The sequence below is a fragment of the Vitis vinifera genome, chromosome 3 (genome assembly GCF_030704535.1).
Source record: "Vitis vinifera cultivar Pinot Noir 40024 chromosome 3, ASM3070453v1".
Taxonomy (NCBI): domain Eukaryota; kingdom Viridiplantae; phylum Streptophyta; class Magnoliopsida; order Vitales; family Vitaceae; genus Vitis; species Vitis vinifera.
Genome location: NC_081807.1, coordinates 21,063,735 through 21,087,885, shown reverse-complemented (window position 1 = coordinate 21,087,885; position 24,151 = coordinate 21,063,735). Strand labels below are relative to the sequence as shown.

Sequence of the window (24,151 nt, the reverse complement as noted above, 5' to 3'; positions counted from 1 at the left end):
CCCTTGTACACTTAGTACATTTCCCTTGTACAATTAGTGTAATACCATTGTACAATATATCTATCCTAAGTAATATGTCTATGTAAGTGTGTTAACCATGTTTATAATGGTTTAACTAATAAAAGGATGGATGAATTAGGGTTAGTTTTTTTTTTTCCCAAACATCATTATTGGGGAAAGTATCGGAATTTCCATATGGGAGTTAAATAAAGTGCATGACATGAATATGCAATTTGTGGGTGACAAGGAAAATAAAGGAGTGGTTCAAAATAAATTGAAATCTTTTATAAATGGTAATCTTATACACTGCTTGTACACTTAGTACATTTCCCTTATACAGTTAGTAAATACTTTTGTATAGTGACACAAATTTCATATTCCCGTAGTGCATATATGCCTATATTTGTATTAAACATGATTCTAGTAGTTTGATTAAAAAAATGATGAAAAACTTCAATCCAATTTTTTTATGAACATATTACATTTTTGTGAAAAAAATATACAATTGACCAATTCTTTTATTTAATTGTGAACATATTATATTTTAAAAATAAAAAAGAATAATTAATAAATGAAATTTAATTCTTTTTATTATCTTAGTATTAAACAAGGTCTTCAATTTTCATTTTTAAAAATATTTTTCATTTTTTTAATTAAATGTATTTTCAAAAAGAGACAATATAGAAAATAAAAATAATTTTTAAAAATAAAAAAATAATAAAAACTAGAAAAAATATTTTAAAACCAAACTCAAACATAATCTATATAATTTTTAACTACTTGTTTTTATTTAAAATGAGTAAACATATCATTTAACCCTTTTGTATGAGAAAAAAATCAATCTCTACTGTACTATGTATTGATATAATCCATTTCTAAATACGAAAACATTTTAGTTGGATATTTAAAATAAAAACTCTTCATCTATCCTCTTTCTCTCTTTTTCTTTTTTCTCATTTCAATAAATTTTCAATTAATTCAAATCATTAAAAAAATTCCTTAATAAACAAATTTGGAACATTCATATAACTTATTACAAAAGTCTATGTTCAAAAAATTATTAAACTATGGAAAGAAAAAGATTAAAAAAAAACTTTAAACTTTTTATTTTATAATAATAAAAAAATAAACTTTAAAATACTTTTTAGTATAAAAGAAAAAAAATAGTAAATATATTTATTTTAAATAGTGTTTTAATCATTAAATTATTTACTTGTAAAATGTAAAAAATAATTTTTATTCATTTAAATTAATATATTTTTTCAAAAGTATGTTCCAAAATAATTTTTGAATCATTAATATAATTTTTATTTATTTATAATTTAAAAATAGAAAATAATGTTGATTTTTCAATTATTTTTAAAGGAGTTTAAAAAATAAAAAAAATAAAAAAATGATTAAATAAAGGAGAATTTTATGGATGGGGCATGTAAAGAGTGGTGGTATAAAGACAAAATGATGGGTATAAGTAAAAAGGGGTATTTTTGTCTATTCCAACTTTATATCCTTACAATCAATTATAGGTGTTTGGAGGATCTTTTATTAATTTTTGGACCTAGCTGGGTCCAAAACACAATTCTCCCAAAATATAATATTATGATAAAACTTATTTTTGAAAAATATAAAACGTAGGTTGAGAATATTCTTTTATTTCAAAAAGATATTTAAAAATAATTATAATATGTTTTTTGAAAACATATGATTTTAAAATAATTCTCAAACTTATTTTCAGAAAAATTGATAACCAAACATATTTTCATTAAAAAAAAACAAAAAAATTGTTATTGAAAGTCTAAATTTCTTCATTTACCATTATTTTTGCTTTTTAATTTTTAGTTTAACATTATTTTTCATTTAAAAAAAGGGATATAAAGAAAAGAAGAGGACCGTTGATACATATCAATTATTATAATGCACGGGTATTGAGTTTATCTTTCCATTAGGATAATCAAGAGTCACTATTGATTTTATAACTCAACATATTCATGCTTATGTTGTTGATAACAATCATTCCTATTTTTTGGAATTTTTGAAATACTACAATATATTAGAAACACTTGATGTTAATTACTAATATTATTGAGTTACAACTTCACAATGCTCTTTCTTAATCTCTATTGATTTTCAAGTTTGCTTTCCGTACCTCGTTCAAAATTTGTATTCTCCATCAATTTCTTCTCTTTCTCCTTCCTCTTTCCCCATAAAGTTGTGTAGAGACCAAAAATTATCACTATAGTTCCAACAATACTGGAAAAAAAAATGGAAATTAAAACTATGACAAACAAGAGGTTAAAGTGTTTTTTTTTTTTTTTTTAATATATTATCAATTAAATGATGAGATTGCATACCTTCCCAAGAATAGTGCATCTCTTAAAATAACTAAGCCCATCAATGTTACAAGTATCGTGGATAGTGGTCTAAATGCCGTCACAAAAACTAGATCTTTTTTTTGGATTACCAACATTTGAACAAAAGTTGTAACTCCATAAATCATAATTCCCTGAAACAACATTACCAAGTTATTGTAATTTCATTGCAAACATGCATGTCACACAAACATATTTATAACAAAATAAAAATTATAAGCATGCTCTTTTAATAAAATTGTCAAGTGAATACATTTTAGGGAAAAATTTATAGCACTAAGATCATTTTCGAAAAGAAAAATGAAAACCATTGGGACTCCATTAAGGGATGGGATCAAAGAGGGATTTGGTTACTTTTACCCTTATAATGGATTGACCTTTGCATCCTTTAGAAGGTTTACAGCACAAGGTTTATGGAGTGGCACCTTGCTCCATAACAAATACTTGAGTATTTTCTCCAAATGGGTGTTCATCAAATAGAAAATTAAATTCCTTATGTTAGTTCAAGCACCTTTGGCTTTTCACTTGGGCAGGCATTGAAGACAAGTGTGAGAGCTCCTAGAACACTTGGAAGTAGGGATGGCAATGGGGCGGGTCTTTTCGGGTACCCGCCCCGCCCCGCCCCTAATGGGATGGGATATTATTTTACTAAACGGGTACGGGACGGGTTTGGGATTTTTTTTCAAACCCGGGCCGGGTTCGGGGCGGGTTCGGGTATTGTCCCGCCGCTCCCCGCCCCGCCCCGCCCCGCCCCGATTATATTTTATGTTTACCAATTATTTTCTACTCAAATAGGAATCCAACAGTTCTTTCTCTGGAGAAGAGTTAATTAACACCTGAAGAACAGTCTAGAAACTATTAATAATTATATAGTGCACATGGTGTCTACAAATTATCATATTGAATTCTCAGGTGCCAAACACATGGATTATGCAATGATAAAGAAAAGAAGCAGGAAAAAAAAAAAAAAAAAAGCGCCTTACTATGGAATTATCTCTACTGCATTTGCTTTTGATTCCACATCCATTAGAAAAAGGGAAAAATCTTAATGCTGAAATTGATTAATCATGGGGAAAAAAATTAATGGGAAATTCAAATTAATGAATTAATTAAAGATTTTAAAAAAAAAAATTAGGGTTTGAGAAAAGGGGAAAAAAGGGAAATAGATGAGGATGAGGAAGTGGGGGAGGGGCTGACCTCCGATGGCGATGTAGGGGATGCAGTGCTGGCCTCCGATGTAGACGGCGTCGGAAACGATGCCGTATAGGGGTTTTCTGACCATGAGGAGATTGACAGAGTTCTGGAGGAGTTGGAGGGTGGAAGGAGCGGCGTTAAGGCCGTCCTTGAGGAAGAAGTTGATGGCAGTCCATGGGAAGCACCTGAACCTGAACCCCTGCACACAGAACCCTAGCCCCAGCAGTCCCCTGATCATGGGAGCCTCCGATGTAGACAGCGTCGGAAACGACGCCGTATAGGGGTTTTCCGACCATGGGGAGATTGGCGAAGTTTTGGAGGAGCTGGAAGGTGGAAGGAGTGGCGTTAAGGCCGTCCTTAGGAAGAAGTTGATGGCAGTCCATGGGAAGCACCTGAACCCCTGCACACAGAACCCTAGCCCCAGCAGTCCCCTGATCATGAGAATGTATATAAAGTTAAACGGGGCGGGTATGGGAATGTATCATACCCGTCCACCCCGGCCCGCCCCGCCCCGCCCCGTCTAATTTTTTAAATGGGACGGGGATGGGAATTGCTTCAAATAAACGGGGCGGGGTTGGGAGGGGGCCGACCCGTCCCGAACCCGCCCCGTTGCCATCCCTACTTGGAAGTCACGAAATATTCCTTAATCACATAATTGTAATGTCACGTGCATTGGGATGCAAGACATAACGACATTTTACTATTGGAAAAAGGAATAAGTTGAGGCACGATAAAAACATGTTGGAAGTTAGGGTTGAACCTCATGTTTGGCTCCCACAATGAAAGATATAAAAGGTATAAAATAAAAAAATTTACCTTAACATATGGCTAATCTAGTATGTTGTCTACAACAAAATAATTGGGAGGAATGAGATTATTACCTAAGTTTGAGCAACTCAAATTTCTTATTTGATCGTTCCTTGTTTCTGGTATAGAACAAATTGTAGTTCCAACATCCACGACCTTCTAATCAATCCTATAACGGTGTACAATCAAGTAGGTAAAATTTTCTATGAGCCCAATTGTTAGATTTTGAAGTGGTGACAAAGTATCAATAAAGGTAAGATTGCCTAAACCTAAAAACTTTATTATTGCAAAGGAGTTAAAGAATTTTCTATGAGGCATGAGGTAGTATTTTAAAGCCAATCTTCTTAGGAAAATGTCCACTATAGCAAGCACTCACAAAAGGTGCAAGATTATGATGGCACCCACATAAGAAGGATGAAACAATGACGAGTTCTACTTTGATTAAAGCTTGGACAAATTGAAAAAGCAACTAAAGGATTAGTATGTCTTGCTTAATATACTAACATACGTTAAAAGAGAGTCTGTTAAAAGAGAGTCTCTTAAAAAACTAATCAGAAAAATAAATATTATTTGATATCACATAAAGGAATTTAGTTTTTTTTATTTCTAAAGATAAAAGAACATTTTAGAATAGGATAAACTATTCAATTTCATGTCTAGCTTGTAAAAGTAGGTCAACATAGAGTTGAGGTCGTTAAGACATTATGTATTATTTTTTGTTATTAACAATTTTGTTCTTTTTCATTTAAACATAGAATCCTTTAGATGGTGACTTACTCTCTATGGAATATTCGAGGTTACTGATTATTCAACTAAAGTATCATAGGTAAATTTAAAAGGTTTTAGTAAGGGAAAATTAGTATTTGAAAGAATAAGGATTGGACAAATCTTTCATTTTGAGCTAAAACTGTTTTAATTTTATTTTTAGAAAATCAAGAGTGATCAAGTGTTCACCAAAGCGCTCGAGCACTGATGCCAACACTATCGAGCATTGAAGCCAACACTCAAGCACTTATTTAAGGCCTTGAGATGCTCAAGTAGTAGTTAAGTATGTTCTAGCTCTCATTTTAGAATCTACTAGATTCTGACAATTTGTTATTTTGGTAATTTAAGATTTATTTTTTTATAAAAATTCCATTTATGATCTTTTGTGCTCTTAGGCCCTTACACACCCTTCTAGAATGTGTTTTAGGTTTTAATACTCCCATTGAGAAAAACCTTAACTTGCCTTACCATTCTACAAAACTCTTAGCAATTCATTTAATCAAATTCTGGGTTGTTTGAGAGACCTATATCCCATTCATAGGTTGAGATGAATCTACTAGAGCACTTAAAGTGTTGCATCACGGATGTGGATGGTGATATATGTGCTAAGAAAGTAAGTCTTAGGTAACATTTATCAAGTAAAACTGTGTATCATGATATCATATAATGGATTTTTGATTGAGGTCTTAAGTCCTATGGTTTTTTATCTTTTAGTGTGGGGGTTTTCCAAGTAAAATCCTTTGTGTTTATTGCGATTAATTGATTTTGTCTATTATTCTCTTTCAAAGGATTTATTAAAATTGAAATATTCAAATCTTGTATAAAAATATTTAAGATTCACTCATTCACCCCTTTTGGGTGTTACCCTATTGGAATATAGCTTTTTCAGAGATGATAATATATTGTTAGATTTTTTTTCCTCGATCATTATAGTAGCAGACTACTTAGTTAATTACAAAAGATATGTTTCCTCTTTATAAAACCTTAAAACTAAGAAAATGAATGGTAAAAAAAAAAAAAGGTGTAATCAAGCTCATGGATGCAAACAATGACACAAGTAAAAATTGATGGATGCACATACATACATCTATATATATATACATATACTTGCCAATATATTTACTTACCAATGATGGATTTGCTTGGTTAGAGAGAAAATAAGAAAGAATATATAAGAAAGGAAGTGACAAACAGTAAATAAGAAAAACTTAATATAAGGTCCTACTATTTAAGATAGATCATCCTTTTGAAATATTTTCATCCTCAAACTTGTAAATTCCTAGAGCTATATGAAAAAATTTATTAAGTTTAAAAACATTAATTTTATTTTTCTTAATTTTTTCCCATTAAATTTTCAAAGATAAAAAATGTAACTGAAATATTTAAAATGGGTGAAACATACTGGGATTCTAGCTATTGATTAATCCACATTAAAATATTGATCGATTGAGCTTCATACCTTCATTATTTCAAAAACTATTTGGTATTGTTCCAATTCTAAGGCCTATTTCACTTGGCCTTCACTATATTTTTCATTTTGAAGATCCTTGTGACATGTTTGGATTGTTGTACATAATTGTTTGTTTGAGTTCTTGTCTATCGTTCTACAACTAAGTTCAAGTATCATGCTTCTAGGAAATATGCTTCTAGTTTTAATATCGCTTTTAAAAATAGAGAATATAAATGGTTTCAATTATGTTCTTAATTTTTTAAAAATATTAGGCATGTTTGATAATTGTAATTTTATTTTTTTGAATAAAATAAATATATATTTGATAATTATATAACCAATGGAAAACATCTTTTATTATTATATTTTAGTAATTTTTTTATGAGGTTCTACAATTTTTTTTTTTTTAATATTCATATAATGAGAAGAACCCTATTGGTTAATAAATAAATTAAGATTTGGGTGAGCCATGAGTGTAGTTTTTCAAACATTAATTTTAAAATTTGTTTAAAAAATTTTGATATTTACATTTTTAAAATTTTGTTACAAAATTTTTAAAACAAAAGTAAAAAACATGTTATCAAATATGATTTTAAAATTGTTTTCAAAATTTTAATTTTAAAAAATAAAAAATAAAAAATAAAAAATGTAAGTATGTAAACAAACATAACTTAGTACATTGTTTGAATTTTATTTTTGAATTCCGTTTGAGCTTCATGGGCCATCGTGTTGTGCTGTCATGCAATATTAGGCACGTAGTTATATATAGTATGAGATTTTTTTAATGATTCATGAATTGTTATCCATTGTCTCTTAAATTTAAATGTACTGATTTCATACACTGATTATTTGATGAAAACTATGTTAATGTCTAGGAAAAAATTTGGTTCCAGGGTTGTTGCACCTCTTAGAAACCCCGTGAAAGGTAAATGTAAATTTTCCTAGAGATCAAGAGTAGGAAGCCAACCAAGGATTAATTGGGAAATTGAAATCAAACTAACTTTAACTTACGCAGTATATGGGAGCGATTAGGGAGATGTCCCATGACAACCTCCATGAAGAGACTTTGTGATCGAAAATCAGTGTCATGATTGCTGCCAACAAAGTCCCTGATAAGCACATTAACCACGTTATAGTAAGAGGCGCTGGATACTTCTTAAGTGTTGTAGTCTGCATCAACCCATTACAAAATAAAATTATAACATCAAACAAACACCCTCCGGGATCATAACAAAAGATGCATTTAATTTCTTCATTATATATATATATATATAGATTATATTTTCTCAACCACCTGTAGGATGTAGAACGCTGCGAATGAAAGGGATGAAGTTGCAAGCATGAGGGAGCCCTTTATCCACTCCCAATCTAGGAATGCTCTTGAAGAGGTGGCTGCAGGCTCATGTGAACGTCTAGTGTGGGGTGAAATCACCACAATTCCCTTGTATATTGTCATCAGCGTTGCACCAGCGAGGGCCACAAGAGTTCCTCCTATCTTGGCTTGGGAACTCACATTCCAAATTTCCAATTTCTCCATCCTGCCAGAAGTCTTCAAGAATGAAATTCCTTGCTACTCTTTAATAATTACTTTTATATGTTTCTATATATATGTATTTTGAATAAGACACTTTATCATAACCATGCTAAAAAGTTGTCACATTCTCGGACCATGCTTCAATTACACCCCTTTGTAGGTATTTAAAGTGGCACTAAGAAGATTCTAAAAGCTGCTTGCTGTGACAATTGGTCAGTAAAAGCTACTAGGTGTTCCAATATAATTGGTCTTCAGGAAAATACTGAGTGTCATGATATGATTAGCTACTAAAGAGGTTAAGAAGTTGCGTGGTGTAGTAGTATGACTATTCTATAAAAAGGTGTTGTTTGATTGGGTCTTAACAAGGCAAACTACAATTGGTTGGAAGAGTGACTACATTTGATCGAATAGTGAACATGGAGGCTGCACATGATTGGACAAAAAAATGGAGGCAAAGTATGATTGCTCAAAAAGAAAGCGACTTCTAATTGGTCTATTTTGTGGCATTGCTATTGGTCAAATATTATGGCATCATTTGATTGGTCGGTTAAAAAGGTTACAAAGGAAATGATGTGTCAATGTTCTATTCGTGAGGCTCATGAGGTGCCAAAGTCTACAAGTAAGGTACAAGTCTTGATTGTATAGTCATCAAGAAGCTATGAAGCTATAGAAGAGTGTTAGGATTGTAAAACTTTGCAACCAATGATATTCCTTTCATTACTCTGCTTTAGTTTTCTTGTTCATTGGTGCAAAAGTAGCTAAATTAATTTACTTAACTTCACCATTTTACCGGTGGGTTTTGATTGACTTAATCATTTAAGAGGACCATAAGAGTCGATCGCTAAGAGTTATATGAAGGTTTGAAATTTTCAAGGTCAATAAAATATATTATTATGTACACTTATAAAGTCTTATTATTTTGTATTTAGGTCTCATTATTACATGATTCTTTATGTGATCTTGAAGATAAAATTTAAAAACTTGTAATGTGCTTGACTACAGAATGTTACAAAAAGAAAAATTTAGAGAGAATATGAGTAAATTAATATATTTTCTATATATATAATTGAAACTAGTACAACAACTTAGATTAGTTAAAAGTTTGATCTCATTACTTTGTGTTTTCATCCTATTTGTATACTTTTATTGGATGATGTAAATTTCATCATGTATTTTGAACCACTCACATCAAAATTTAGATATAGAAGCAAATAAAAAAGTAGAGATGGTTATGAGGAAGAGTATGAATTGCTTGACATCTACTGAAGTAACTAATTTGAGTAAAAGTTTGTAAGCAGTTATCTTTGACGGACCACCTAAAAGAATCTTGAATATATATGAATGTAGCGAATTATGGAGGTCATACCGGCAAAGAAGTGCCAAGACAAAGGTAAATGATGGAATCAAGTTGCCCATGGCGGATGCAAAAGCTGGTGAAGTATACTCCATTCCCGCATAATATAGCGTCCGTCCTAATACAGCGCTGAGACATACATATTTATAAACAATTAATTAAGGAACTGGCAGTGGCCATAATACATAGTAATAGCTGGCAGATATAGTGTTTACGTACTGACCCTAGAAGTCCCAGAAAGAAGATGTCCCGCAAGACTGCCATGCTCATTTTGCCTTTATTGTTTCTGAGCAGCACAATGGCAATGCATGCAACCAAGTCATTTTGGCCAGAATTTAAAAACATTATTATTATTTTGAAGGCGCAGAAAACAAAATAACCTTTCAAAGAGAAGAACAAGAAGTGCAGTGGCTAAAGTTCCAAAAGCATGTCCATAGACAACCAGCACGTAGCGGCTCATGCCTTTGTCCAGGGAGACCTTTGACACAATGTTAAAACCTGCAAAACAGATATTAGAGAACACACACAGTATATATGGTTTCCACTCTTCATACCCCATTTCTCTCTTTCTTTCCCTGCTTTTCTTCTTCCTCTCCACGCCCTCTCTTTTAAACAAATGCTCGGCTCAATTATATATAATATATGCGTGTGGTATATGTAGATACAGAATAAAATGTATGGAACATGTCTGATCCCCACTAAAAATTAAGCCAAATGCTCCATGACTAGATGTTCCCATTTCCAACTTTTATACCAGCACTCATTATTATCATATTCCTGATCTACTCAAAATGGAGCTTCCATCAAGTTTAGTTCTTAAATATTTTAGGTTACTTCAGCGCACTTTGATGGTGTTTAATTTGTTCAGCTTAGATTGTGGCGATTTAACTAAAAACGGAATATTGCTAAACAGTTAAAAAACTTGAACTCTTTGTTCAATATGTAGGCATGCTTGATTGGTCCCCACAAATGATTAAAAACAATTTCTTTCGTACACTCAGTGGTAAACAACAGTAGCTTTGGTTATAGTGAGTGGGACAAAGATGGATGAAGTTTATATACACTGCATCATATTCAATGATATATATTTTTTCAAATATAAATTATTCTTGAAACGCGGATAATTTCACGTTTACCTGAAAATTGCCAAATACAAAATCTTTCCCAGCTCACTTGTAATGCCCCTTTGAATCTCAAACTTCATACTTCATACTTCATACTCCAAAATAAAAAATAATAATAAAAAAGGGTTTGGCTTTTTGCACCTGCAAGTTTTTCTTTTATTTATTTTACCTTGTTGATACTTTGAAGATCATCAGTATATGTACCTTAAAAATAGAACATATAACATCTTGAAGAATTTCGTCAAATTATTGTAAAGTCGAAAGATATGAATATTTTTTAGTGGGATAATTTCACTAAGCTCTTTTGAGGTTTTGTTAAATACAATCCATTCCTATTTATTGGAAAATTTATCAAATACCTTTCTTATAATGAATTATAAGAGAGGCTATCGAAAATTTCAAATGAGAATAATAGAAGAGGTATATGATCAAATTTCAAATCAATAAGAATTATTTGTATTTAGTCAAAATCTCAAGAGAGATCAATGAAATTAATCTTTTTTTATTAGTATGCATATTTTTAGTGATGAAGGGATAAATTCAAATGTTCTGAGTGATGAAAATACAAACCAATTTTGAAGTAAACTATCCAATCCACACTTAAATATATTTTAGCCTGTAAATCTCCTCTTAAGTAGCTATGGCTAGTGCCTTTATTTATATATAACATAACCTATATCTTGACTTTTTGACATGATATTAATAATCATAGCTGTTCTGTAAGTACTTTTATTAACCAAAATTTCAATATTTTCATAAATGCACCGCCCAATAGCCGATACATTCGGTGGTTAAGTGTAATGTTCCACAAAATTAAAGATACTTCATGCATTTATCTGTACCGCGAAGCTATTCAAGGAGGCAGTTTGAACAGTAGCACCCCTCAGCTGCAATACTTGGGCACCGTCATTGTTTACATGGCTAGAAAGATTTTGGCAAATCTTGTCTTTGAGTAATTTAAGTGGCCTAGAAATATTACGAATGCTCCTATTCTGACAACACCAGCGCAATCAATTAATGTGGCAAAGTTCCTATGGGGCTTCAAAATGAACATATATGTGACCCATCTTGATATATGAATGAACTTGGCTTCAAATTAGAATGTTCCAAAGTTTGCACCTACTTCCCCTTTTGGAGGCCTAAAAAATGTTATAATCCTTAGACGATTATAAAGACTAATTAAACTTAATGTCACACAAATTACCCAGAAATATTTTGGAAAACTTTGTAACTTTGGTTGAAACCAGCTTACATAAAGAGTGATGCTTGAGAAAAGAAAATGTCCAAGATATTGTTCTATTAGAAATTAGGGAAAATAATAAAATGAAGTACCTCTTCTAATTCAATGTTCATGTGCTGCTAAGGTTACCATATTCCTTCAGAAGCATAAATGAGAAAGTTAGAGAGGGCAAATCATAAATGCAGAACCTCTCAAATACATAAATGAACATTCCTTTAGAAGCATAAAAGAGAGTTAAAAGAGGGCAAATCATAAATGGAGTACCTCTGAAATACACACACACAGCACATTAATGTAACGTATATGTCAAGAGTTGCCTAGGTTTGGAGTGTTTAAACTCCAATTCTATGAATTCAGAGCATTAACAGAAGAGATAAATAACAAGATTGGCTTAGGCATGGAGCTAAACTTCAAATGAACTATAGCCTATTCCAAAGGGCTACAGGTTATCTTCAACAGTTGATCTACATCTCTTTACTGAATACAACAGTTGATTGAAGAATGTAAAGAATGTCGAGTTAGACCACAGAAGATGCAACTTTATCTCTGTTCTTAAACACTTTAGTGCAGCCAAATGCTTGAAGCTCTATCTCAAGAAATCATTTGTTAGTGTGAAGAGTTGACAAGCAAGACCATACTATTTTTCATGGAAAAGGCCCGCAAGGCCTCCATTGCTCCACATTTGAGCTCAGCCAACCTGGCACAGTAGCAGACCATGATTTCAAATCTGGGAAAGGCCCAGTAAGTGCAAGATAATTTTCACCTTCTCTTTCGGACATTTTCTTCCAACTTAACTGTGCCAATCAAATTTAAAACAGTGAGATCCTTCTGGTTTAGGCTTAGCACCAAATAGTTTGACACAAGAGGCACATTAATAACATGATAGATCAGCAAGATACATGACAGAAATAGATAATAAAGACAATGCATACATCAAAGCTGGTGATGAGTACTTGTCTGGTTTGGTAAATATTAGAGAACTAATTAATTCAGTAATTTACATTTATTGATTATACTAACACTATTTATCAGACATTTAACTTAAAAGTAGTTTAATACTTAACTTAAAAGTAGTTTAATATAAATACTTCAGAAGTTTGATGCAGACTCCTTAAAGTCTACTACCTTTACATGTAACATGGAAGAGCAAAGAAATAACAAGGCAACTAGTAAGGACTATTACAGGTTCATATTATGTTTAAGATTAAAAGCAATGTAGAACTCTTTGAATGTTAGGAGCCTCATATTTACAAGGCCTCTCCATCAGAAATAGGTTCAATGCCCTAAATTTTACAAGGCTTTTCAATTAAAAGGAGGTGTCCCAATTTTATATAGCAGAGTTCAATGGTTCAAAATGTTCACATATATGGCAAATAATTCTTCAATGATAACATATGCCTTTCAGCAAAATGCTACCTTGGAAATGATACAAATATTCTTCTTCTCTATTCAGCTCCAAGGGGGCCTTCCATCTACAGAATCATAGGCCATAATGGTTTTCTCTCGACACCTTGAACTTACAACCTTCTTAGCCTTCTTCTCTTGTCCATGTAGTGCTTCCTATTTAAACAAAATCACTTCTCCTTGTGCATTAATGAGTCCTTGTTGTACATGAGTCATCTGATTATAGAACCATCTTTAATTTTGGGCAAGGACCACATTAGATTATTGATAGAAGTACACAGACAAACACTTTACCAAAATTCTGTTCTTTCCACTTATGTCTATTCCTTTTCTGCCAATACATCTTCTTTTCTTTATTTCCCAAATTCAATTAGACCTAAAGTAAATAATTTGTGAATTGCAACTGTTGTTATGCTTGAAACATAGGCTCTCCTCCTGAACACTTTCTGCAATGGTAAGACCTTTAATACATTTAATTATTTCTAAAGATTAGGGTTTTTATTTCATGTAGTCCATAGAAACGTTTTTATGAATAAAGAGAAAATCATTTGATGATACAAGAAATCTAAGTAAAACGAATTACATATTGCAAATATAGTGGAAAAATCAATACTGTTAGACTGTCCCTCAAATTCCTAGTTTGTTTCAGTTTCTATTTGTTAAGGATTATAGTTTTAGAGTTATTTTATAGAAGGCGAAATTGTCTTGAGGTTTTCTTATAAGAATATAAGTCTTTATATTGATAGGATTTCTAATTGGACAAGACACTAAGTTTAGGATCTCTACATATATTCTAGGTTTTTAAGAGAAAACTCATGGCATGACAAATATGTGAGAAGGAAAACAAATATAGAGCATGAAAACATGAGTTTGTTTCATGGCTAATTAGGCATGGCTCATAGGAGCGAGGAAATATTGGTCTGTTCATGGCTCGTGTTGGCGTCTAGAGAGCAAGCCTTAAATTTTGAATCTTTTGTAACTTCTCATATGGCTTGTCTTGGAATCCTCATCTCATTTGTGGAGGTAAGCATGATTGGATGAACCATGTATGTGTCTCATTTGTGGAGGTAAATATGATTAGCTGAACCATATAGGTGTCACTTTGTTTCTTGTGTGGTTCATGATCTTATTTTACTATGACTGCACAACATCTCGCATCAAAACTTCTGCTGCTACACATACTAGCCCGAAAACCAAGCACTTGTTTCTGCTTGTGAATTTTCATAATTAACCTCATCACAGCATCACATCACTTTAAAAGGGAAAGGTAACTTTGAATAATTCAAATTGTTTTAACATGGCCCCGAGCACTACTATCCACCAGATATGCAGGAGAGAGGTAACAAAACAACTAATTTCACCAGCCATGTGAATAAATAGAAAAAGAATAAATAAATATCATATAAAATGAGGCAAAAAGCATGCATTATAACCGTGTCAACCGTATATAATCATTGCAAGATCTTTATTTTGACTAATGTTATCAGTCACTTGTGAGCCTTCTACCAATAAATGCCATTATAAGGAATTATTTGTAAGAAAGCAATGTCATATAGTAAAAAAATTTAGAAACACTAATAAAATATATATAGAGCTTTGGCATCATAATAATAATAATAATGCAGAAAGTTCCCTACTTGTCCAGGAAATGCTCTGCATAATGCCTTGAGTGTGGAATTTTTTACCCAGACACCATTGATTGATGAAATTTGAGCACTATTATAATCAGCACCACCACAATTCACCATGAGCCGCCCATTTGCCATCAGTTTGTCTTTCAAAATCAACCAAGTTCCATACTGTCAAAATGGTCAGAAAACATGTAAATCTCAAATTCAATTTGGGGAATCAACTGCTATTCTAGGGCCCTTTCCATTGAGGAGCTGCACTTAAGTGGATTCACATTAGGATTCAGTTTGATAAAGTTAATCTATCTCTTTGGTTTAAAATGCCAACCAATTAAGATAAACTGACATAATTATCCACATCAAGAGTGACTCAAGCCTAACCTAGTGTTGAAACTCAAACCTTAAATAGCTCAACCAGACAATTGAATTTTACACTTGCACTCAATAATTACATTTCTACATAGTAATTTCACTGCCAAGTTGATCAAAGTTCAACCATAAAGCCCAAATCTAGAAACATGAAATATAAGCAGAAACTTTAGCAGGACTTGAGGTTCAAGGACCAAATGTTTGTCTGATCCAGATGGCCAACAAAGAGAATTTAGAATCCCAGACAAAATAAAATATTGAAGACACGTCTGGAGAGGCCTGAGACACATCCAACTATACGTTAGCCTTGTCCATGTCCAACCCACAAGCTGAGCATCATCACTGTTCCTCTAGAGAGGTCCCCAGTCTTTGGCCTTCAACATGAATATTCACCAATATATTGAAATTTTGAAGCTTAGGCCAAGGCTCAATTTAATTGACAGGAGTAGAAGGATAGTAAAAATAAAATCAGTTTCTCTCACTTCTTGTGCATTTAGCTGTTGTAGGGAAGTGTAAACCCATAGCTGTCCAACAAAGCAGCTTATCTTATTTTCCTATATTCCACTTTCCTACATAAGTATACAGGCAAGCAAACAAGGACTGATCAGGATATGTCTATTTCTAAGCGGCCATCTATAGCAAGATATCATCACTTGAATTTTGGTGTAAATGAACTAACCATAATGGCATTAACAATGTAAGTTAAAACATAAATTCTTACTACAGCTAAAACTTAAAATAGCATTATGACTCCATTTAGATGAGAAGTATAGACAATCAACAAAATAATATCACATCTCTACCGTAGATGCAAATGACTTATCCAATAGAGAAGTATATACCTGTTGTAACTGTGGCAAAACCTTTCCCTCTGAAAACAAGTCAATAATTATACCTGAATAATTGATGTGAGTACAAATAATTAATTGAAGGGGTTCCCAAGTAATAGTAAAAAATAAACTCAGTGATAGAATTGAATTTATGATGAAATGATATGTGTCAAAAAAGTTGAAGGTATTAGACAGGGATTAGGGAATCTGAGGTAAACATGGATGGACTTAGTGAGATGAGATTCAAATATCTTATTTTTAAGTTTTAACTTAATTGTTACCATTAACAGGGAAAGAAGGTGAGGTAGGATGGGCCCCAGAACGGACAAAAGGAAGAAAATGCTAGTTTACATACAACAAACATTTAGTACAGAAAGCAGCCCTTACCTAAAAGCCAGTCTCAACTCCTTATGACAGGGAGATGAATTCTTTCGTCATTCAACTCTATCCAAAGCTATAGCTTCTTGCATATCTTCAATGATCATGTTGTTAAATTATCAATTGACTTAAAAGCTTAAACTTACAAGTAGTAAGCCAACTTTGTATATCAAGCTTATTTAGGCTTTAGCCCTAAGACCCCACCTCATGGGTACCTTCTTTTTTGGCCTTGCAGATTGGCACAACAATTGGAGGAAATAAACATTGGTGAGGTTGGAACTCATGACCTCCTGTAAAACAAGGCTCTACATCATGTTAAATGCTTAAAGCTTAAGATATTAGGTAGTAGGCCAACTATGTATATCAATCTTAATTAGGCTTTAGCAAAAACACATGTCACTTCTCACTGCATCAAGACTAGTGCCTTTTAACCTACGTCTTTTCCTCCTGACACCTTCAATATGAACCAAGCCATCTTCCATACATGCATTAGCAGGACAAGCTGCATCTAGCTTAATCATCTGGACCACTTCTCCACATCTTATCTTCAATTAGCGTTCCCTCTACCCTCTTAATAATGTGTTCATTTCTTACCATTACTTTTATAATATACCCATTTCTTATTTTATCTTGTCACATAACATTCATTGATCTTAACACTTTTACACCTTGTGCAACTCATTTTGTTCTAACATGTTTCTTCACTGCCCGACACTATGTAGTAAATAGCCTATTTGGTTCTATAGGCATCTTATAAAACTTTCATTACATTCAATTGGTGACCCCTCTGTGTTTATAGAGAAAATAATTGGAAAAAAAAAAAAAGGTAAATGAATTGTGTCTTCCTACAGAATAAAATGATTAGAATATCTTACCAGCAAATCCTCCAGGAACATTAACTAATGGAGAAAGGGCATCGCCAACATGAACATGAAGAATGCCACCAGCTTGATTATGTTTCTCAAGATCGGAAAGCCCAAGGTATTCTCTCGATTTATGAATCAACTGAATGCATGACAAAAGCATACCATAGTTCCAATGCAGTCACCATAACTAATCAAGTATTTAACAATTGCAAAGATGTTTCAATTACTAAGAAACACATTTTCATGTCCAGTTATAATGTGTAAGAGCATTGCATTTAGTAGAGATGATTACTCAATTTTCCCGCTTGACTTAATATTTAAATATTAAACAGATTCCATGTGTGTGTGGTGGTGGTGGGGGGAATGGGGTTCAGCAAGGAGGGATTTCTATATTTAGTGGTGGAGCTAACATGCTATATACTTCTTTGAGACAAGTTCTAAAAACCAAAGAGCCTCAAACTAATTATTTTTATTTTCCTGGTATTTATCAAAACAAATGGTGAAAAGCTTAGATTAATCTATATGACCACCACACAAATTTATTTTTTTGAAATTTATAAGAGAATAAGTGTTAAAAAATTTGTTCAACCAAATCATGGAAGCAAACTTCTACTTCTCTTCCCTGATAAATTTCAATTCATCTTTTCAATTTTCTTTTCAATTTTTGTTTTTCCTTTTTTGGAATCCCACTTAGAACTATGTATATATCTTCAACTTAACCAAAACACCAATGATTGGATAGAGTTAATCTGTTGAGTTCCTCAAAAAATTAAAAGATTCTGTAAACAACCTTCCTGCACCCTTTGCCCTTGATAAGTGTAACCAATCAAATTACATTTTTGCCATAGAAAATTCCTCTAATTAGGGATATTACTTCTCTTCTTCATCTTCTACAACACTGTTCCATAAATCAGCCATCCAAACTTTCTTATCCTGAAAAATTTTAGCATGCCTTCCCAGTTGAGTCACCCATACAGGAGCTAGGATAACTCCATTCTGCAGTGCTCTCCCTCTAGAACTTGATAATCGAGTTCAAATATACAAGGTACATTAGCCTTTTCTTTCAGCAAAAATAACCAAGTAACATAAGAACAATCATTGATGGAACTAACAGAATACCAAAACCCCTGAACATTAGGGATCATGATACATACTCTAAAACATCTTAATGATTAAATCACAAAGACAAAGACTCCTATTATTAACTCTAGATGCAAAAGATAATTTATGGCATTTGTCAAATTCACAAGATTCACCATCCAAACTTATTCAAAGACTCTGGAGATGGTGACTGCTAAAAAGAAGCATGACCCAATCTATTATGCCACTGGAGAGGTGTAACAAACGAAGAAAGAGAGCAACGTTTGACATCTTGCTACCGTGAGATCAACATATAGACTGACTGTTATGATAGTAGAACCCATCTTGCTGAAGCCCTCCTCCAATCATCTTCTTCGTGTGAAGATCTTAAAAGCAAAGGGAAAAAGATAGCAACACAATTAAATATGGGCACAAGATGAAATTAAGTTTATAAGATGAAGATAGAATGAGATAAACCACTTCTTGACCAAAGACAGAAGAGGAAAATCCATTAGCAAAAGAGACTGAGGATGTATTAAAAGACTTAGTTAACTAGAAAGTTGTGAGGTTTTCCAAGTCATATCATGAGAAGCTCCAAAATCTATAACCCATGGGGAAGAAGATTGAGTAGAAACCAGAAGAGCATGTGTACTTCAAATGTACCAAGATAGCAATCGCATCACCAATGTTGAATGATGATGAAATCTCTAAAAGACTTCTGTGCTAGTTTGTTATAGTCATTCAAAGTCATGTTAATAAACTCTCTATCACCAGAAGTATCCTCAATTGAGGCAGGAACATAAAGTCCAATGTTGGAAAAAAATTACTAAGTTGGGCTGTGGGGAGAGTTTGTAGACCTCTCAACTGTTTGCTACCTAATCTTTGTAATTTTTTTGTTTTGATCAATGCAATTTTCTTGATTGTTGGCTCTTTCTTCCATTGCTAATAGAATTCTGTTGTGAGTGTGTGGTGTGAATCCTAACACTCATATCCCTTTCATAATTTTTATCCTCATCTTTTCACATATGGTGTTTTTTAATAAGATGTCTTCTCCCATTCCAAATTGAAAAGTCTAAAGTCTAAGATTGTTAACTAAATCTTGCTATTCAGTGTTAAGCCAAAACTTTCAGACAGAAATAACAAGGGAAAGAGATCACACTAGAGGAGATGATTTCTAAGGTTTTAGCTGTGAAGTTGAGTACGCATAAAGAGGGAACAACTCAGGTACTCTAGATCGTCATAGAAATACTTCATAGAATGGTCAGATTTTTCCTTCTTTTTTTTTTTTTTGAAGTTATTTAAGGATGATTAAAATGATCCTATTTTCAGTCTCCCTATTTGATTGGGTTGTTTGATGGCGTTAAGGAATTGTTGGCTGACAAACGGCACTAATTTGGGCTGGTATGGAGAGAAAATGCCTGAGGCATATAGTCCAATATGTTTACTTATAATAGAATAAAAAATAACTTCCCAAGGAGACTTGTTAATCTAACAAGAAAAAAAAATTAAAATGATAACTTTACCAAATATAATTTTCTTATAAAGAAAATCTAATAAAGAAAGGCATTTGACATTACAATCTCATCAATCTCCCACCCCTCAAGCTTCAATGAAGGCCACAAGTCAAGCAGCAGATGCGCAGCTGTTCCACCACCCTGTAGGAATTGAACATTTTGAGTTTTCAGAGCCTTGTGAACATATTAAATTTGACCAGTGGGTTAACAAATCAAATTTCAAGAAAGTATTTATGCATTGTGCTGAGAACGAATGACTTACCAAACCAAAGATTGCAATGGGACCCTCTGGTACAATGGCTGGCAAACTAGCAAACTCATCCTGTATAAAAAAATAAAATAAAATAAAAATTAGAGAATCCATGATATGAGGAGCCAATGCCTTATGTTGTTCATTTATAAATATGCTATGAGAAATAAAAATTAGCAAAGAGAACAGCACTTCTTTGAAGTTTGACCATTTTTCCCACAGAAAAAATTTGGAAAATTCAAATTAGTCTAATCATGAATACATGATATTTCAAAAACTTCGACAGTTTCTTAATCTGAAATCAAATGGACCGCTTAGACTAGTTAATCAGATAATGACACAATCACTTTAATGCCCCACCTAAAAAGGAAACAGAAAATTGCAACACCTATTTAGTTGTTGTCAGATTTGGTTAATGTTATGTGATGAAGTTGCTAGATCTCAAGCTGGCCATTGAGGACACAAGTAGAAGTTAAAGAAAGAATTCATAGGGACCTTTTTTGCATAATTGAATAAAGATTCCATTTCCTCTTAGCTAGACTTAGAAATTCTAATTAAGTACAGTTAGGAAACAAGGAAGAAGAATAGAATTGATTAAACTGCATGAAAGACACTGAAGATCGGCTTTAATACATCCAAAGACTGAAGAAATATGAATAGAGTCATCAAAGATATCAAACCTAGTCTTATGACATGTTAGATCTAGTCTATCTTCAGGGTAATAAATCTTGCAAAAATAACCCTGAAAAATTCTAAATATCAAACCCAAACCTAAACAAATCTAGCTCATCAATACCAAATGGTGTATGCCAGCATCATACATTTTTTTAAAGATTCAGCACTCATGGAAATCCGGCACCCTAGAACATAATGCAATTCTCCGACATTTCATCATTTTCCAACACTCCCTCTCAAATTGATGTTCCTCGAATTTCAACCAAACAAGACTTTTAATGCTTCATTTCTTACATGAAAATAGATTGATTACTTCTTATCAATTTAAAAAACCAAGTCCACCAAGGAAGTGCAGCTCATCTTTACAGTAATGGCTTTTTGCAAAACTGATGTCAATAATTGAGAAAAGAGCTTAAGCATGATTACACAATATCAGTCTCTTTGGACATAACCAGCTAAAATAGGTGGTTAAATGCACTACCTAAAATAGTTTTGGATGGGAATTTCATGACCTCTAGCACATGAACCCAAATGTGAGGATCAAATCGCAGGCTGTCAAACAATGTTAAGATTTCACAGAAGCTAAAGCAGATTTATTGTGTGTGTCTCTCTCTCTTGTTTCCTCTTCAAACAGATTTGGAGTCTAAACTTCTCAATCTAACTAATTAGACACCATCAGTTGATAAGAAATATTAAGAAATGGAACTCTCAGGACACATACAAATCAAATGTTATGAGAAGATAGATAGTGCATCCAATTCCTTATTTTCTGGGATAGGAAACAACAAGGAATAAAAATCAGAAGGATAAGATGCTGCAACCACACATGGCATGACAACAGATTTAATGAATTCTCTTGTTCAAAGGAAAACTTGGAAAAGAATGAACAATTCTAGTCGTTGTAGTTAAAAGAACACTTCTAAGTGATCAACACCAAAATCACCAAAGACCTGAAATGTTCAAATTTAACCTAACCACAAGCACCAAATATGTTGAGATAAAAAGAACACAACTTTGTGAAAACAGTCAGGTAAGGGGATTTTCTTAAAGATACAGGAGCTCTAAAAAAACCCACAAGAATAGATATTCTAAAAGCAAAGAAAAAATATGTATGTAAAAACATGAAAGTAGAGGCATTAAAAATATGAGGTTGTCTACTGGGTTGCAGAAGTTATATGGAACTGTCTTTAAGCCCACATATTACTTTGATAATACCCAAGATACGTTTAGATTGATTACAAGATTAAGCAGATATAGAAACAATTATCAAAGAGTCAAAGACATCAAAACTAGTCATATGATACATCAGACATAATTTACTGCCAATGCAGTAGATCTTACAAATAAACCCTAGATACTAATATCACATCCTAACCTAATCAAATTCAGCTAGACGTCAGTTAATACCAAATGATATGGCTCATGGTAGTACACTATTACAGTTCAACTTTTTTGAGTTTCCTTGTGTTCCAAAACCTAACTTCATTATAAAAGAGATGAGCACCAAATGATGACTGCCTGCCTGGATTCTTTGATCTTCTTCTCTACCACCCCTTGAACCCTTAACCTGGTAAAGGGAATTGAATGTCAACTCCACGAAGGCCATAACACTAACTGGTATTATTACCTAGATTCTTTTCTTCTTGCACTTTTTGTCATTATTCTTCCTCCTGTTGTCTCAATAACCACTTATTGCACAGAACCAGCCACTGTTTTCCTTTATTATTCAAACCAAAAACCTTACTTCCATAATGAAAAGCATCTTTCCTCATTTGGGCCTTTTTTCAGAGCACCCCAAAACCTAAACAAGTTGCTATCCAGAAATTCCAGCAACTATTTACCTTGGAAAGCTTGCCTCATAATCCAACAATTAACTGCTATCTTAAAAACAAGCTAAGGCCATAAATTCATCTATATCTTGGACACCAACAGAGAGATTGTGGACATAATTATTCAAGTTTAAGATCTGACCTGCATCAAATGGTATTCAGTAGATGCATTTCTTTTAGGTTTTTTGTAGAGGCTATCCTAAACCCTAACATGTGGTCACCATTATATTGAGTAATCAAGGACCTAAAAGGGTGCTAGATGTAAAAGACATGCTCAAGTTAGTACACGATCAATCTTAACTATTAATATGGTTTAGAATTGGCTTGGACATAAATGATTTCAATTATATATATATATATATATATATATTAAAATTTCAGAACATTTTTTGGAAATATTTTAGATGCTTGGCCAAAACCATCCCAATCAGGCCCAGAATTCATTAAGGTAAATAAATAAATAAAAAAGATAGAACTCAAAATTTTAAAAGTACTTGATTATATTTCATTTTCCTTGCATTTCCATGGTAATCCAAACAAGAAAATTTGAGATGAATTTTTTTTTTTTCCTTTTCATTACCTTTCCCTATACTTTCCCAGATCCACTTCTAAGAACTAATTGGGCGTGGATGAATTGGAGGAAAAGACAGAGGGAAGCTGGAGGAAAATACGGAGGGAAGCTAGAGGAAAAGAATCTCCACATACCCAATATGAACCAGTCCGTTTCTCTTCCTTATTAAAAATGCTATGTACATTATCTGTATCAATGTAAAAGTTGAGTTAGATGGAATTTGATTTGATTTGATTTTACATGACACTTAAAGGAAGAAACCAAAGGCAGGGGTGAGAGATAGCATACGAGTGGAATCCAGGAGCAGTAATCGAGATTTTGGGGTGTCGAGGATTAATATATCGTTGTATTCGCTCTTAATGGCTGTTAAAACTTGAAAATCCTCTTGTTCATCTTGTGCGGTCGACGCAGAGCCGGTTGGTTCCGGGACAGCACGAGCTTTTACTTTTGGGTGAAAGAAAATAGGAGATCCGGCACTGAATGTAGGAGTTGAGCACGAACATGAACTTGGGTAAGGGAAGGAAGGAATGGGAGCGGAGGAACACCGGGGAAACACGCACTTGAACGATATCAAACTCCAACAATGCATGCCTTCTGTTTTGCCCTCTTACTTCTCTTATCTTCTCTTGTCAGTTGATGCCCGTTTGTGGCTGTTTTGGTAGGCGCCCCATTGCGCCAAGTAGAATGAAATGGCTTTAAATTGGTAGATAATATCATGGTATGATGACAAGATTTCTCAAAAAAATAATTATTATTATTATATCTTTATTTAAAGTAAAATAAAAAATTATGAATAAAATTTTTTTAAAGCTTAAATGACATAAATAAAAATAAAAATAATAAAAAAAAACTTATAATAAACATTTCATTCAAAAAATAATAACTTAAACCTATATTAAGTGAAAATTTACCACAAAAAAAAA

At 32.8% G+C, this 24,151-nt stretch overlaps 2 protein-coding genes across 3 annotated transcripts; both read right to left on the bottom strand.

Moving 5' to 3' along the window:
- Nucleotides 1–3,697: 3,697 nt before the first annotated feature.
- LOC100243263 (WAT1-related protein At5g07050) lies at nucleotides 3,698–10,234 on the bottom strand. The gene is made up of 6 exons (XM_019218880.1): nucleotides 10,225–10,234; nucleotides 9,851–9,968; nucleotides 9,483–9,599; nucleotides 7,877–8,120; nucleotides 7,594–7,752; nucleotides 3,698–3,991 (listed from the first exon to the last, which is right to left on the bottom strand). Exons 1-6 carry the CDS (start codon nucleotides 10,232–10,234, stop codon nucleotides 3,698–3,700), a joined length of 942 nt encoding a protein of 313 aa, XP_019074425.1.
- A 1,796-nt stretch (nucleotides 10,235–12,030) lies between these two features.
- On the bottom strand, nucleotides 12,031–23,914 carry LOC100265576 (uncharacterized). Of its 2 annotated transcripts, none has more exons than XM_002264166.5 (8): nucleotides 23,517–23,914; nucleotides 23,363–23,415; nucleotides 20,166–20,225; nucleotides 19,967–20,044; nucleotides 17,319–17,448; nucleotides 16,078–16,130; nucleotides 14,876–15,037; nucleotides 12,031–12,628 (listed from the first exon to the last, which is right to left on the bottom strand). In XM_002264166.5, exons 1-8 carry the CDS (start codon nucleotides 23,815–23,817, stop codon nucleotides 12,479–12,481), a joined length of 987 nt encoding a protein of 328 aa, XP_002264202.1. In that variant the 5' UTR covers nucleotides 23,818–23,914; the 3' UTR covers nucleotides 12,031–12,478. The 2 variants fall into 2 exon arrangements, with proteins under 2 accessions (XP_002264202.1, XP_059592054.1); XM_059736071.1 differs by lacking the exon at nucleotides 12,031–12,628 and adding an exon at nucleotides 13,257–13,454 and having other exon boundaries at nucleotides 23,517–23,908.
- Nucleotides 23,915–24,151: the final 237 nt, after the last annotated feature.